Source organism: Eutrigla gurnardus, assembly GCF_963514095.1.
Source record: "Eutrigla gurnardus genome assembly, chromosome: 12".
Lineage (NCBI taxonomy): Eukaryota > Metazoa > Chordata > Actinopteri > Perciformes > Triglidae > Eutrigla > Eutrigla gurnardus.
The window spans coordinates 7,342,552-7,360,168 of NC_139926.1; the positions used below are offsets into that span (position 1 = coordinate 7,342,552).

The following is a 17,617-nucleotide window of genomic DNA, read 5'->3' on the forward strand; positions in this document are numbered from 1 at the left end:
GGGTGCGCTGCTGGAGATCATCAAGACTTCTCTGATGGAGAATCCTCCTTTTCACTTATCTTTCTCCTTCAGTTTTTTTGACCTCGCTCAGTACACAGAGGCCTGTCTTGCCTCCAGCACTGTCCCGTCTAACTTCCACTGCATGTTCACTGTATTGTCGGGGTCTTCTCCACAAACAGAATGCTGACAAACAAAACATGGTGCCCTCCCGTTTCAGATAAGGAAACCTCCTGACAGTGATACTGTGGTTACAAGCAACCTGTCACAACAGACTGCAGCCAGAAACAGGTACAATCCAATCTCCGAACCCATCAGTTAGGGGTCAGACGATTCAACCTCAAGAGTCAACGGGCAATATATCAGGGGGTTCCAGTGTAGCCAGTGGATATCTGGATGATATCCGGGCCAAGACTTACTCTTCCATGCACCGTCATTGTTTATAGTTCGATTAGCAACTTGAGACGCAAGAATGGAGTTGGAGATGTGAGATAACGTCTTTGACCGGATTGCATCTGCATTTATATGCAAATATCTGTTTAAAGAGATTAATAAAATGCTAATTCGTCATCAGACAACAGACAATGGGTTCAGATTGTATTTCAGCCAACGTGTTTCACATATTCCGCCCTCCACATCTGCTTGCAAACAAAACCCGCTCAAATGTGATTGGTCAATGCTAACTGGCCTACAAACATCCTGACACTGTTACCTGAATCTCCTCTCTGTTTATGATGAGGTACAAACTAACAAATGGTGTGTCCAAATACTTACATTTTATTATTTTCCACAAAAGTATGCAGTCACAGAAAAGGTTTTCAATCTCACCACATTATACAGTATGCAGCACTGAGATCAAACCTAACCAGAAGCTTTGACAGACAGTGTCATCACAACAGTGGTCTCAACATTGTTTTTGGCAAGCGTTGGTAGAAAATCATTACCGTGGGACAAAAGAAATACAGGTGTTGAGAAATGAGTAGCTACAGTTTGGTTGTTATACAGAAGGCAAGGCTGACATTTGTTTTTAATTGAAAACATTATCAAAAGATTAATGGTTGACAAAAAAACTCACAGTCTACTAACTCATTTGTTCAGGAGCTTTCACTCATCAGCAGATTGACCACCTCTCGGACTTCTTGTCTATGTAGAGAGTGAACATCTACAAAAGATCAATAGCAACTGAGTAAACTGAATCTGCTGATGAAGACCATGAGATATGCTCAAAAGCACCAGAAGTGAGGGAGTTGAGATTGTTTTTTCAATGGATGTTTACAAATTTGAGGATGAAATTATCACATCTGACAAGTTTGAACCAGAGATTGTTCTCAATTCAATCAATTTAGACTATTTACTCCATTTAATTTTCTGTACAATGATTATTCTATTAATTGACTTAACGTTTTGGCACTATCGGAGAGCTTGATTCAAACAAAATTAATATATTATTCTGTTTTCTTCTGCACCAGGTCTTAAAAAAAAAACCGACAGCTGAATATTTGGATGTCTGAAAAGAGTAGGACCACAGTGAGCGAGAACCTGAAGAAGAGAAGAATTTTGATGTACAAATAAATAAAACATAATTGACACATGTGACAAGGCTACGTTAACAAGGATACAATATCTAAAAGTGTCTTTGTTTTTAAAAAGTGTCTTTCTTGGTGTTCTATCCACAGTTTTTAACCAAAGGGTTCAAAGTGTTGCTTAAAAAAAGCTGTGCCTTAATAAGAGTACAAAAATACATAACTATGCAAGACAGGAACTATTAAAAAAGTCTTTGTGAATACTGCAAGCTCCATACGGGACTGTATTGTTTGGCTGGCAGCCAGAGAGTTGGGGGGGCCGTCAAACGACGTTCCCCTGGGCAAGAGGAGCTGAAGGCAGCGCCGCGGGAACAAAACAACGTACGACAGCAGTAGTGGAATTGTGAGCAGATAGCTGATATGCAGCATTTCAAACGGTGTAACCTTTCGAATGCTCCAGAGGAGCAGGGTGAGCTGGCGTGAACACCGGCTGGATTAACACAGAGTCATGGGGGAGAGAGTTCAGATGGCATAGTCGTCCTGAGCGGCGGGGCTAAAGGCGGAGCTCCGCAGGGCGTCCAGGCAGTTGACCAGGATGAGCGTGCCGGTCAGGTGTTTCCAGCGTTTGGTGATGGGGTTCTTCATCTTGTCTAAGCCCATGTGCAGCTCCTGGATCACATCTCTGTAGCTGTCGCCGATCTGAGCGGCCCATGTGACCAGGAAGTCATACGCCGGCTTCCACATGGCCTGCAGACAGAGAGAACAAACAACTTGGGATCTGCTGATACACCGACACGTCTATACACTCTGTACATGGATGTGAACACGATGGTCAGGTTGTAGTGTGGGCTGCTTGTTACATGTTGTGGATGTCCCAGATATATTTTTTACAGTATCGAGCATTTAAAATAAACATATTTTGCTCCAATTTAATTGTAACAAATGAATAAAAAGGATGCCGAAATAAATCTATACTTACTCTATACAACTAATAATTCATGCTTTGTAATGTCTATCCACAAGATGACAAGCAAACAACTTTTAAAATACTTGCTATTGATGCTAAGCTATGCTAAAAAAATATAGCTGCAACAAAGCTGCATCAAACACTCAATAATGTAATTTGGCATTAATATTGCAGCTACCTTATTGTTAATACCCCAGTCTATGGTTCAGACACACTTATAATACACAAAGAGTTTCGTCTGAACAACTATGAGCTACCACCAGAGCCCTAGGTGCCCACAGATGGCTACATTTTTTGATTAAATAATGTCAGGATTAGAGCCCGACCGATATATCGGTGGGCAACTATCGGTTACTATCGGTATCGGCATTTATAATGGCCGATAAAAAAATAAATAAAATAAAAACGGACGAAACACCCTCATAGAACTTAACAGAATTTGTCTCCAGTCTTGTTCGAAGTTATATTTATGAAGCTTACCAAGTCTTTTAATACTGGTAACTTTGTGTTTGGTTGTTGTTGTTATTATGTTTTTGTTCAAAGGACTTACAAATAACTAACATTAGGGAAATCTGTTAATGTTTTGTTACGTGTTTCTGAAATTAAAAATATATATATATATGGGCCGATATAGCGGAATATCAGATTTTTAAATCAACAAATATTTCGGTATCGGCCTTCAAAATCCTTTATTGGTCGGGCTCTAGTCAGGATGTCAGTCACAACAGGAGGAATTATGCAAATTTGTGTGCATCTTTGCATTGACTTTGTATGTAATCACACTGGATTAAAAGTATGTGTGTAGATGACAAAAGGGGATCTCCTTTAAGATGGACGTACCTCACTGTCCACCACCCCATTCTTGTCACGGTGCGGCGCCTCGTAAGCATCCATCTGCTGGCGTGAAACCTTGACGAGCTTCTCGGCCAGTTCCCTCCAGCGTCCAGCTACCTCCACGGCTGTGGTCAGGAGGACAAAGTCCATGACCAGCCTGGCGACGAGACCCTGACAGTCCATTTTCAACAGAGCCTGCAGAGAAAGGACACAAGCGGACTTTAGACTGAGGGGGATAAATACAAGAGAAAAGCAAGGCCTGAAATAGTGGAAGTGGATTCTAGAGACCTGTGGGGAATGAATCGTGAAGCAATATCAGCTACAATGTCTGACTGAATCAGTGGACATGCTAAGAGAGAGGGCAACTGTTATAAGAATTTTGTATAACCACATGGTTTTAGTGTCTTCTGTTTGTGTTAGAGCTTTAGGGGTCTCAGTATTTTTACGACTTTAGCATCCACGGTGACCTCTGAGGTCCCATGTCTTAGGAGGCCCCATGCCTTAAAGCATATATTGAACTGTCCATGACTTTGGTACATATACGCTGAACTGTTAATGACTTTAGTATTTCCACTAACGACCTGCACAGGGCCTAAAGCTATCCTGCAGAACAGCTAACCGTTATCAGGGGCCCTGTGCACATGATGTCTTGTAGTACTCATGTTTTCAATGACGCGTTACCTCCTGTGCCTTTAAAAGACTCAAGTCAAAACAGTGATTTGAGCACTTTCTCTGTAGCATCCTCACACGTTGTTGCACTGTAACTGCTCCTCTTGATCAAGATTAAAGTCAGACTTCGACTTTACTTTTGTCTCCGATCTCCTCCTTGGGTGAATTTATTCGTTTACGAGAAAATTCTTTTAACAGCAACATCAAATTGTTAACAAGGAGTCTAGTGCTGGAAACTGAGCAGAAGTCAGTAGAGTCTCACTAAAACCAACCACTACATAGAGACTAATAAATGTACATCTACAGGTTTCATTCCAGTGACTTGATCCTATTTTCCAGAGCCTGCCTCCTAAATCCCCCTGCAAATCTCAGCTTTGTGCATTTCTCAGATGCTTTCTGGTGGAAATAGAAATAAGAGCCTCATGTTGCTTCAACAGCAACCCACAGGATTTATGTTACATCTGAACTGAGAAAAATGACTGGTAACCAATACTGATGAAGACAATGATACACGCGGGGCACAACAAGTGCTGTATTCAACCACATAAAAGTCTAAAGCACTTTTTAGCATCAGCCATGTTTAGCTGTTTGTCATGAGGGTGGCGTTCGAGAAACATCAGGGTCAGGGATGAACAATACTCATCAAGCTTTCTTGCTCCGCACCAAAGTTTAGACAGCATCATGTGAAACCTCAGGCACTGCTCCAAGTGAGGAAAACCAATGAGGAAGCAAACTGGGATGTGCCAATGTGGCTCCTGTTTCTTTAGCTATAACTGGTCTGGACACCAGCTCCTCCCATCAGCCTCTGTAACCTCCCTGTCTCCACCAGTTCTGCCCATGTCACTGTGGAGATCCAGTCTCATGTCAATGAGAGTGGGAATTTGCAAATACTAAATAACACATGTACATTTGCACTCATGGATACACTTCATTCATGCACCACATTAACAGACACGCACACACACGCACACACGCACACACACACACACACACACACACACACACAGAGAAATGTCTATACTTGTGAAGATCCTCATTCAAATAATACATCCCCTAGCCCTTAAACGTATTATTAGAACTATTCATTATAATTAGTCTTTATTGTTTAGAACTTTTGAAAAATCAAGATACAAAGTGTTTCACAAAAGGTAAAAACTGCTGCAACAAAAATATTGCTTAAAGATATAAAACTGGATCACATGTCCTCATTCTCCAGGTCGAAAACTCATCAGTCCTCCCGAAGACTGACGGACAGAAACACTACACAGCCTTTGACTTGCAGACTCGACAGAGCGAAGGTGAATTTAAAGCTGCAGTTTGGGCTTGGGTTCCATGTGCAGGAATGTGTGGAACGACAGGATATGAAGGGGGGAGGGTGATGGAGGGAGGACGGGGCTGAGGAATGCAGTTGCCATGCTCCAGCAGCCTCTTTCACTTTGAGATGAAACCAGAGGATGAGATAGCAGCCGCTGTGAGCCAATCAGGCGCTGCTGACTGCTCTCCAGGGACACTGCACTGCTACCAAATCACATTACTCAAATTCAGTTCACAGACACTTTTGGACACTTTTTGTGTTTTTATTTTGACTCCAAGTGACCGACTGCACCGGCATCACACGTTTGTTTGTTTGTGGATGTGGAGGGGAAGAGGCTGTCCGGGAGAAACTCTTTGACAAGCACCTGTTTCCTCACTGGATAACAACGACAGGAAGTAAAGGGGATTACTTCCTGTCTCACTAAAGGTTTAAGTCTGTCACTGCACAGGGGTTCTGCTTGGTAACAATCGTCTGCTTTGTTTATTCGCCACAAGTAAAGCAAATGTTTTAATTTAGAATAAACATCAAGATTGTGTCTGTAGTCATCTATAGTTACAACTTTTCACAAATATCTTTTTTTAGCTCAGTTTTCATGGGAAGTGCATTCACTTTCTTGCCAAGAGATACATGAGAAGATCCTTCACCACAGTTTATGATTTAAGAACATGCAGGAACAGATCCAGGATCTTAAGGAGCAGCAGAGCTTCGTTTGAAATCTGTTTTTCTACTTTGCATTCCTCATATGCAAAACTGGTGTTTGCTGCAAGCAGAGTATGATCTGGTGAATCTGAGGCTTAATCCGTCACACTACTTGATAGTTTCCTGCACCTCTTTTTTCCATTTGTCCGAATGAAATGAGCCTAAAAAGCCATGTCTGATGTGTCCTGTTAAAGCTATGGTCTACGAAAGGTTTGAAAAAAAGCAAAAACTTTCTCTTATTTTACGAAAATAGTTCACCGAAATGTGTTTCTGAAAACATTTTATGGACAGCAGAAGAGTTATGGACTGTATATAATTTGTTTTGCCGGTCTCCTGTCAGGAGAATCAACCTGGCGGGTCGGGATGTTTGGGACGATCCTCACACACGTGCATCGCAACCGGCTCTAGAAGCTGCATTGGAAAGGCCCCGATCTCGTCATCATACTTTGTGGTTGTGACTTTTTTGTGAGCATGTAATCATTCATATTTATTCAACCAATATTTGATAACATTGTTATCTGGAGCACACCTATGACATTGTTTGTTTAGTAAGAAATGACGGTCTGTCTGAACAGCCGGATCTTTAAACTGGATTAATTCACTGAGTTGGTGGAATCGGGTGTCAGCAGCAAATGAGTCGGCTCTTTGTCAAATTAACAACGTTTTCCTTTTGTCGTCTGTCCTAGTGTAATGAAAAATCAGTAGCCTGCACTATTAACAAGGTGAAATCTTTGACAAGAAACGTATTTTGTGTTTAACATTAGTCTCCTGGTCCACTAGCGCCTCTACTGGCTATGTGGTAGCTCTACATACTGTGAGTATGACTCAAAACACAGGACCGCCAGTTTTATTCCATAGTCTGCTCACTCACTACTCTCTTGCCGACCGTATAGCCTAATGAACTGATGCCAATTGCAAGGTTTTAGTCCACAGTGTAGTTTGTCAATGAAGTGCTGGATACGATATTGTAATGCATAGTCAAGTCTATAGCACATTTAAAAACAACAGGAGGGACAAACAAACAAAACAATGGGACTTGTGGTCGCCGATGACATGCAAGCAAAACATCTTGATGGAATGGAACTAACAACCTTTTGGATTTGTTTCCCAATAATGGCTTGAAAACCCATTGAAACAAGTGACCATAAAAAAAAGTTGATTAATCGTTTCAGCAAGAGTTAAAACTGAGGAAATAATGTCAACTCCGATAGACCACTTACTTGGGTTTTCAGCACTCACAACTGCATCTCATGGCCTTCATTTAGCAGATGGGGTTTGATCTGGACCCTGAGATTATTATGTGAAACTAATATTTCCAAGGTCAAGAAAGAACTATAACACTTAAGGAAGAGATGGTGATTAACACCTTTTATGAAAGCACAGTGTATGTTGAATTTCCCTTTTTGTAAAATGTAATGGAGACAAGTTCACTGGTCAGCGCATTAAGGAGTTTTGTGGAGCTGCACTTTGGTCTTTTCCTGGCACGTCTTGCTGGTTGGAAACATTGTGGCCGCTTTAAATCTTTGATGGCACATTGTAAAGTATTTATCACGGAGCGTGGTGCCCTGAGTCTCCAGCTTGATTTTAAAACTAATAATCGCACTGCAGTAGACGTAGCCGAGTGCACTGTCGTTACAGCAATTCAAACAGTTCCTTTGCACTGCAACAACACACAGAGACAGAGTGGCGGAATTAAATGCTCTGCTTTGTTTAAATGCCAGCTAGTCTATGTGGATGGGATTGGGATTCATTGTGTGTGCATTTGAGTCTGTGTGTTTGTGTGTGTGTGCACGCTTTGGTTAAATGTCACAGAGTTTGTTTCACAAGCTCAGCAATCAGCGCACTGAAGCCCCACAGCTCCCCCCCGCATAAATTATCTGCTTGTCAAAACCAGAAGAAAATTCCTGCAGACATATTTCCAGAGATAACGTTGATGGTGGAAACCAATCATGTCTGTAGCCGCACATCAAGACACACACACACACGCACACACACACACACACACACGCACACACACGCACACACACACACACACACACACACACACACACACACACACACACACACACACACACACACACACACAGCCCCCCCTGCTTTCTCATTCAAAGAAAACAGCAAAACTAAACCCTTTTGAGCTTTTTGATAAATGATTCGTTTCTTCTGTCATCCTGTTTCAGTTTTTTCTCTCAGCTACATAATTGACACTCACAATCTCTCCCATTCAATCTCCTCTTACTATTTTTCTATCCCATCTCAAGTTTCCATCTGGCTTCCTCCACCTTTCCATCTTAGCAACAATTTCCTTCCTTTTCCAGTTTTAAACCTGCTTTCTCGTCTCTAACTTTTTTGTGAACAAACTTCAATCTCAGAAGCAAAACCTGGAGGTGCTGGGACAGATTTAAGATTGTGGGTCCTGGTTTTGGCACTTTTTTCTCCACTTGTTGGCACCCAACAAGTGAACTCCCTTTATTCTTCGTAAACTGGCTCGGAAATAACTTGCACATTCCCAAACAAGACCAAAGTCTCCAGAGAGCGAGTGATCTGTTGTTCAGTCAATTATTCCAAAAGCAGCCGTTTGCCACACCCAGTCAGTGAAGGAGGGGAGAGGGAGGAACAGAGGAAGATGGTGGAAAAACTCAAATCTAGATTTGTGGGCCCGGTTGTGGCTTTAGTTTTCAGAGTCCTTCTCCAGAAATAGGATGATATTATTCCCAGGTTCTATCTGCCACATTGCTCTCACTGCAAATAATTCAACAGGGTTAGACGCTCGACTGCATTGCTGAATGAGAGCTTCGAAATGAAACTCACCTTTTAGCACCAAGACAAAAGTTTCACCTCTGTGATCTCATGCCCCAAGATAAATAAAGTTAATAAATCTGCTGTCAGTTCACCGTCTGTGGGCAAGAGGAGGAAGAGCAGGGTGAGAGAGGAGGAGGGCATTTTTCTGGTAACTCTCTTTCTTCACCAACAGAAGCTTTGGAGGAAGTCAGGAAGGTATAGCAGGAGAGAAACTCACATTCAGTTTTATTCTAATCATGTTAATAGAAAGTAATAAATGAGTGAAAATTGAGTGTCTGGTCCACTACGAACTATGAAAACACTAAGGAAATAGACACTTTTGTAAAAAAAGAGAACAATACTGTTGCCGTTGATTAATGCATAAACATGGTTTTCAGTCACAGCACTCACTCAGTCAGTCGGTCCACTTGGATGGATTGCCGGTTCAGATATTTGCTTGAAATATTTGGAAATGTTGGCTTAAATATTGTATTTTCAATATTCATGCACATTAATAAATCTTGTTTTAATTTCTGTAATGAAGGCAATGACAGAGACAGGGACAGGTGACAGACAGTGTACTACTGGGCTTATTAGGGGAAATGGGAAGCAGGTGAATGAGTGGGCCGGGAAGTTGACTGGAACTAAAAGGAAAGACGTTACAATGGCAACAGTGTGCATGGGTACATGGAAGAGAGAGGCGGCTGAAGGGATGGACTGGGAGGTAGAATAAACATTTCATGTCCGTTTTGCCCAATGCCCACTGCTCATAAATATGTGTACTTGATGCTGCAATGACAATCTGGGCTGTCTCGAGCATGAGTTGTGTGGCAAAATATCTTGAAAAGTAGAGTTCCATTTTACTGTAAAACCTAAGTGTGTAAAAACAACAGTGTGTAGAGAGAGGTTACAGCAGGACACGAGCAGAGAGGGGGGGAGAGAAGAGAGAGAGCGAGAGGATGCCTTTTTACTTTGCATTTTAAATTCCTGTGTAAATCCCAAAAGATATCAGCATCTTAAGAGCGAAACAGAGTCGGAGGACATGTACAGGCCTGCCTATTGACAGTCATTTTACAATGCCTTGTTGAAATTAGGTAATTTCCTCACAATATGTTTTACACTTTGGCAAAGTACTACAAAAACAACCCCAAACAAAAGAGAAAAATGGACACACACTTGGACAAAACATAAGAAAATAATATAACGAGACAAAATAAAATGAATATGTCAACTGTCTAGAAGTGCTGTTTGTGTCTACCTTTGACTCTCTTTTAGCTCTGTTTTTGGCCTCTACCAACTCCTGAGGTAAATACCTGCCTCTTTAGCTGCTATCTGCTACTGAGCAGGTAGTGTGCAGTGGGTTTGTACAGCTTTGTTTCTGAAAATGATGCCAAGCAGTGAGAGTGTCAAAGTCAGAACCCAATTTATGTATGAAGCACATTTGTAAACAACCCACGTTGAGCAAAATGCTGTAGAGTGAATCTGAATCTGAACAGTAAAGATGAGTGCCATAAAACCAAAACAATGCGTTAAGACACTATGACGCTCTATAGAGTTGAGGGGTACTGCAGGGATGGGTGATCATTTTCTGTGGATCTGACAGCTTTCACATTACACAGACTCATTTGAACCATTAGAAATATTTCTTATAGCCGCAGTCATAAAATCAGGAAAGATTAATTGAACCTCTTCTTCAAAAGTGTCTTGACCAAGAAAGGCAGCAATAATAATGTGTGACTCCCAACTTAACACAATATTTGCAACAAAATCCAAAACACACATGCCATAATGAAACTGTGAATAAAACTTCTAATTCATCCTGAAACAACATATATGACACCTAAAACGAGTCTTAAACCATAAAAATAACTCAGACAAATTTAAACCATTAACTTAATGAGGCTGAAGGACATGCATTGTTGAATTTGGTGTAATTCGGTGCTTCAGGGCTCTGCAGAATACAGTACGGCCAAGTAATCAGCTCACGACAAAAGGCCACGCCTTCCGAAAACGCTGCGAGCTGAAATAATCAGTCCTTTCCAAACAGAGAACAGAAGACGAGGTTGCAAACTGGAAAACAAAAAACAAGTCAGCTTTGCCATCTTACTTATCTACAAGAGAAAAATGGAGCGGTCCTCTGGAATTAGTTTCAATGGTGAAAGATTTAGCTGTTCTTTTTAGCTAGTTTAGAGAAAACAACCATTCATGCATTATGTGAATATACAAGAACACACAAAAGGCAAAAGCAGCTGATCAGGCATGTGAGTTAAAGGTTCACTATGTCAGTACTGACAATGGAGGTTTCCATTTAGCGATCAATTATTTTTCGACAGGCAAAAATACCACCACAAGCCTGCGTGAAAACGTTTTGGGGAATTCAGAAAGATAACATTTTTTCATTATTTTCTAACGCGATGTATCAAATGTGCATAAATCCATTTTCATTCTCATCTCACGTTCACTGCAGTGGTTTGTTTACACTGTCACCATTTCCTGATTTCTTCTACCATTTTTTCCTTTACATTGTGGACACGTACATTATACTGCCGATCTGTATGAATATGAAAGAAAAACACACGTATGTGTCCACTTAAATGCAGCCTGGCGAAGCAGGATTCCAGCCTTCGAAGAGAGTGCATTTTCTGCAGCAATTATTTGAATTCATAAAAAGACAGTCCACGTGTTAACATTTTTAGATCCAACTGCAAGAGTATCTGAACAAACACAGTTGTGTTTCTCACAATGTGGCAGATATTAGGCTTGGATGTTTACATGTGAAAAACCACAGCACGACAAGTGCTGCTTCAATGAAATGTATCTAAACTCATTATTGTAACGAGTATTAGTCAATCAAATGAATTGTGGATAATGCCCACGTGTAATGCTGCCTTATGCTGACAATAAACAGGAATCATTAACGGTTATCTAATAGAGAACAACTGTCAGTGTGACAGTTAACTGTGAATGGACATATGTGCAGAGGTGGTCTGGGTCAAGGAGGATTGTGGGAAGTCATAGGGACTGCAGGCGCCTGCAGGTCCACAACTGGCGCTTCTGTTTAGTTTCTGAACAATGAAGCAGGAAACATCTGCAGGCCTGAGATCCAATACCGACACAACCTGGATCCTTTCCATCACCCGCTGACAACAACAACAACAACACAGCCTCTACTCAAGGCTCACATCATATGATACATTTAGGATGGTATCTTCTTTCTCATAGATATTATCACTTGGGAACATCCAGAATAAATAAAGAAAACCAATGCTTCAGTCCATGATGGACTGTTGTGAATTATTCTGTAGACACAACAACCTCCAGACTTATTACAAATCAAGTAAAATTTCAAACAAGGTTAAAAGTAACTTATGCAAAAGCTTCTCTGGAAAACGCAAACATCAGTCATGTGATGTCATAACATACAACATAATAAGACGCTTCTTCACTGCTCACCGTAAAGGTTGCACCAGAATCTAAAAAGAATCTAAAAGAATCTGCAGCATTATCAAATCATACTAATGGTCACGGTCTGTGGCTATGCATGTGGGAGAAAGTACATTGTTCGCTTCAGGTTCAACTTTAATGACACCTTACTGCAGTTGGTGCATGTTATTCCTGTTAACAAGTGAACTTGCAAATATGTTGGTTACTAATCAGCTAAAGCACAAAGAAAACACAAACTTTCTTAAACACAAGTAGCCTAGACAAACACAATTCACCTCACATTTCTGTCTCTCTCACATCTATAAACATATTCAACAAGCTAACAATCTATTCCCTGGGGCCTTGTGATATTCTGTTTATCATTTATGTTATGACAGATGTGTACAGGCGACACTGACCAGCCTAAGAAGCAGAATGCAGAACAAATACACTGTATGTGTGCACATGCACTGCTGCTGACCCCTTTCTCCACCAACAATCACAGCCGACCACAATGGATTTCATGCCATTTGAGCACAAAGAAAGGGACCACAGTGGTTTTGATTTAGTTTGCTTTCTTCTAAAAATAGACTTCCGTCCATGTCAAATGACACCGAGTCCGACAAATCATGAGAGATTTTCTTAAGTGACAGAACATTTTCAAGAGGAGAGGAAGATGAGGATTTAATCTGACAGTCTCTAGACTCATTCAGCTTCAGTCTGAGGCCCACACACGCAACAAAATCCATTTTGCAGAGGACAAAAGCAAACATCAGATGTTTGAGCATGGAACAAACTGAATATTTGAGTTGGTTAAACAAAGTCCTCTCGATCTCAAATTTGCTGGATTGTTGCGTGCCTTGTCCCCACAGTAATCAGTAGTTTAGGTGTAATCCTGACAGATGAAACGGAAAAACAGACCTATATTCAGAAACGAATTGTACAGAACTCCATCAAAGCCATATTTTCAGTCGCCACCTTTTATTATGTTCTTTTCCATACTGTAGTTTCTCTGTCTAAAAATGGTCCTAACTAGTGTTTACAACCTTGCGTAAATTACAGTGTATCTGCTGCGTGTTACTTCAGCTGCCGTGCGTCCATGACCTCTGACAGACTCTCAGGCTCTCAGTAGGAGAATATGCTGACAGAGAAAAACTAAGTCCTAAAATCCACATTTCTGTGACAGAAGACGCACCACCAAGTAGAACTATCACAGCTCAGGGCTGAAGAAAACTCAATATACTGAAAAACAAAGCATGAGGCATGAACAGGCCTCTTCGTCTGCTGCAGACACATCAAGTAAAATTCCAACTATTGTCTCTGACTTGGCTTAAAAAATAAATAAATCGTTCATAGAATAAATAAATTAAATTATACGTATATGCATATACTATATAAATGATATACTGGAATTAAAATTCCTGCTTAACGTTTGACCAATTTGTTGCAAATTTGAAGATTTTTTTTTTACCAATTTGCTTGTGTAGGATGTATTATTTTAATAATAATAAAAAAAATTGTACATCTAGTATATATCAGGTACTGGCGGTACTGGATCGCTACCGTCTAAAACACTATTCTATTATTGACATATATTTCTTTATAGAAGAAGGGTTATATGATTTTCAGTCACAGGACACACTACTGATACAGTACCTGTGGTCCCGTCTCCAAAATTACTTTATACTGTAAATACAAGAGGAAGTGTCTGTTTCATTAACCTGTTTCACTTTTATTGTCCACCGCCTCCCCAGTGAGCTTAGATTCATATGCACATAAAAATAGAAAATTAAAGTAGCCTGAGCAATCAAATTGAGTCACAAGATGGGCATACCGTACATACAACACAGGCTAACTCTGTCCTCATATGAGCGTCTGTTGCTTGAGTAACAAAGTATGCTTCTGCCCTCCACAGCTCCTCAAGTCCTGATTAGACCTCAATGCCTACACAGCAGTTATCGACTGCACCCCCAGCAGAATTAACAGACTGGACCACAGCCTAAAGCCTCAAGCAGCTGTGGGCAGATAACAGGAGAAAGAAACAACTGTACTCTTGAGAGAGAAATATCCCACTAGGAGGATATAGACAGAAACACATGACAATTTAATTTGACGCATTAAGGAAACATGGCTCAGCTGTGACTCAAACTTTAAAACAGCAAAGGACAATTTGCATTTTCTCAAATCAATGACTGAGAAAATGCTTAGTCACTGCAACAGAGGAGGATGCCAAGGTTGTAACTTACAGTCAGGAGTTCTTTCTGGAAGGACTTTCGCTCTTTGCTCTCTGCATTGTTGCAGTCCTCCTTCAGCTTCTCCAGCACAGATGCGACCCTCTCAGGTTCGCTGTCCAGCTCTGCACGGCAGAAATGGGTCAGGGGCAGGTTGACGTATCCGAGGGCGTCCGCAAACACTCGCCAGTTGCCGATGTTCTCCATCAGTATAGTTCTTACGGAGGCGTAAATGTACGTGAGGAATTTGCAGGGCTTCAGTATCTGCTCCAGTAACAATGAAGTCGTAAGGTCGGGCCCGCTGAAGTAAATGGGCTTAACTTTGCCAACCACCAGCACATTCTTTGCATGAACAAATCCCATTTTGCCCTGATAATATCCAATATACCACTCTTTTGTCCACAACTGACCTTTCAGCTTGATCCTCTCCTCGCTCAACAGAGCTACAAAGTCTCCTTTTTTGTACTCGAGCAAGTACTGATTTTTCGTTTGCCGGATGACAGTTTTGATTAATTTTCCAAACTTCAGGTTATTTATTCTCCTGTCCTGAAAAACAGGGTACTTAGTGGCGATGGCGAGAGGAGACAAGACTATCTTGCCGACTTCTTTTTTCTTCAGAAATCGCCGCTGCACTGATGTCTTTGGGCCTGATTTGGGTGGCGGTGTTGGTGTCTGGACACAAAACTGAGCCAGTATACAATCTTGGTCGTCTTTGACCTGGATCCTTAAGGTGAAATCAGAAACATCGTCCGTGTTGCGTGAGGCAATGATGTAGAGAAGTCTGCCGACTTTGCCTAGTTTAACCTGGAAGCCCCGGACAACTCTGGCCTGGTCACTAGCCTTTACCTCATAGTTGGCCATGTTGGAGTAAAGTCCAACGTGCAGGTCCTGGGGTTTGGACAGGACAAACTGGTGTTTACCCCAGAGCTGCAGCACTACTGATGGAGCAGACTGTGCCTGTTTTCCTAACTCACTCACCAATAATGTCTTTGGGGCACAGTCATGGCCAAACATAGCCACAACTGTCTTGAAGGATGGGTGAATATGTTTAGGACCATATACTCCTAAGGTAATCTTTTTAACCACATGCTCCCAAACTGTGGAGTCTGGAGATAAGGACTTGGACTGAGCCACAACACACACATACATGCATGGCTCCAGGTTATCCAGGCACACCTGGACTGTGTCCCCATACATGTACGCCTGAGGAATGGGGGTGTACGGTCCCTCTTTACAATCACTCCTGACACACAAGACTTCTGTCGTCTCCCTGCTATCCATTTTCACCACGACAGACACTTTCATGTCCAGGGTTACGGTGGTTTTAGTCTCCATGTTGCTAAGTTTGATCTCCACCACAGGGCTGACGGTGGTACACCGGTCATTGTTCAGCTCCAGCGGGGGGTCGAGCAGAGCTTTGATCGAGATCTGCTGGGTGTCCCCCGGGGCCACGTGGCCTTCAGGTATATGGATACTGATGTTGGTGTCCGGAAGCTGGACAGCCCCTCCTGAGCTGTCCAGCCGACAGACGATGTTGGTCTCAACAGGCTGTGTCTGGCCCCAGCCTGGGTTCTGACCCAGCGAGTCCAAGTCATGACAGGACCTAGCTAGCTTGCGGTGGGAAAGCCACGCTGTCCGGAAGTCCTCCCTGCTCTGGAACTGGTCTGGCGCCGGTGCTTTCAGGCCCCCGAAGAAACCAGAGGAGGCCTGAGGAGCGTCAGACTGAGCCTGTAAAATGGACAGCTCAGACAGACTGTAGGACCGTTTGCTTCTAAAAAACGGGTTGTCCCTGCGCAACGTTTGCCCCACCCCAACAGTGGGACTAAGAGGGTTAAAAACGCCACTGCCAAAACCATTCATGGCAGTGCTGCTGGTGGAGTTGGGCACTGATGGAGTGAGCGTATCAAACAGAAGGAGGTCAACTGATTTTTCATTACTGTTCTGATCGAGTGAGCTCTGAGGACCCCTGTTAAGGAAAGGGTTTGTAGAGGTATGGGTTGTTACAAAAGGATTTCCGTTTTGGAAGGTGGTTGGTTTCAGAATCACTCCTGCCCACTCTCCTAGAAGGTCCATTTCTTTGGCTGCCTCTTCGTTACAGTCTCCAACAGTGTCAATCATCCCACTGTCACTGAAGGACGAGTCTCTGTAGTTGATGGGCTCCACATAAGCTGCTGGGATGTAACCCATCTCTGTGTTGTTGTGGGCGTACCACCACTCTCCTCCTGATGAGTCCAGAACATAGAGGCGGTCCCCTTTAGAGAACTTCAAGGTGGTGAAGCTGGATGGGCAGTAGTCCTTAATGGCAACGACTTCCCTGGCAGTGCCGAAGGAGGCAGTAGCGTCCAGTCGTAAGGCACTGGGAGAAGGCACTGGAAAAAAAAAACAATGTCAGGTGGGCTCAACATCAAATCTTGTAGTAGCAATGATAAGATTACTGAGTCTTTCACATTTTTCTGATGGCATAAAATAGGTGCAGTCTATTATTTGTTTTTAGCCAGTTCATTTCAGTGTCAGAATGGGAGGATATAGGATTTTATCGCAAAACACTCACAATAAGTTGATCGTGTGAGTTTCCATTATCAGGTTAATAGTAAATATTGTCACAATTGACTTGATGAAGCTGTCTAGCTCGCCATCACGGTAGAGAAGTGAAAAATAGAGCCCGATTTCAAAATGACAAGACACAAAAAATAATTCTATTCTATACAATTGATTTATCCTTTATGCAGGGATACCTTATGATGTATGGTAATTTGATTGTTTTTCACTAAAGAAGCAGATTTGATGATTATGGGGATAATATTGTGTAGCGCAATTATTTTGGCCTGATATTTTCCTATCGTCCAGTGTCTAATGTGCTCATGTTGTCTACCACACAGCCACTTGGGAGTGCCCAGTCAGAACTTTTATAATCCTAGACAGTTTAATATAAATGTATTTCATGCACAACTACGGAAGGAAAAAAAATCATAATTTCTAAGGCTTACATGAGCATCATCATTAAGCATCTTTTAAAGAAATAAAGCCTATTCCATGGAGCTACGGACTGTCACTACCAGATGCTTCTACAAAGAAGACCACAGACATCTGCTTAATCTGTCTCTAATTCATCTGCTCCTGCTGTTTGTGTTTCCTGAGGAGACAGATAGAGCAAAGAAGAACCTACTTCCTGTTCACC

General features: G+C 42.0%; 1 protein-coding gene across 2 annotated transcripts in view; it reads right to left on the minus strand.

Annotated features, from left to right (window-relative positions):
* Nucleotides 1–753: 753 nt before the first annotated feature.
* Nucleotides 754–17,617, minus strand: part of LOC311021483 (SH3 domain-binding protein 4) — a 34,186-nt gene continuing 17,322 nt past the window's right edge. For both annotated transcript variants that reach the window (XM_084022082.1, XM_084022083.1), the window contains exons 3-5: nucleotides 14,455–16,808; nucleotides 3,328–3,516; nucleotides 754–2,267 (exon numbers count right to left, since the gene is read on the minus strand). In XM_084022082.1, coding sequence (XP_083878208.1) covers nucleotides 2,043–2,267; nucleotides 3,328–3,516; nucleotides 14,455–16,808 — 2,768 coding nt within the window. In that variant the 3' untranslated portion in view covers nucleotides 754–2,042. The remainder of the gene's footprint in view (nucleotides 2,268–3,327; nucleotides 3,517–14,454; nucleotides 16,809–17,617) is intronic.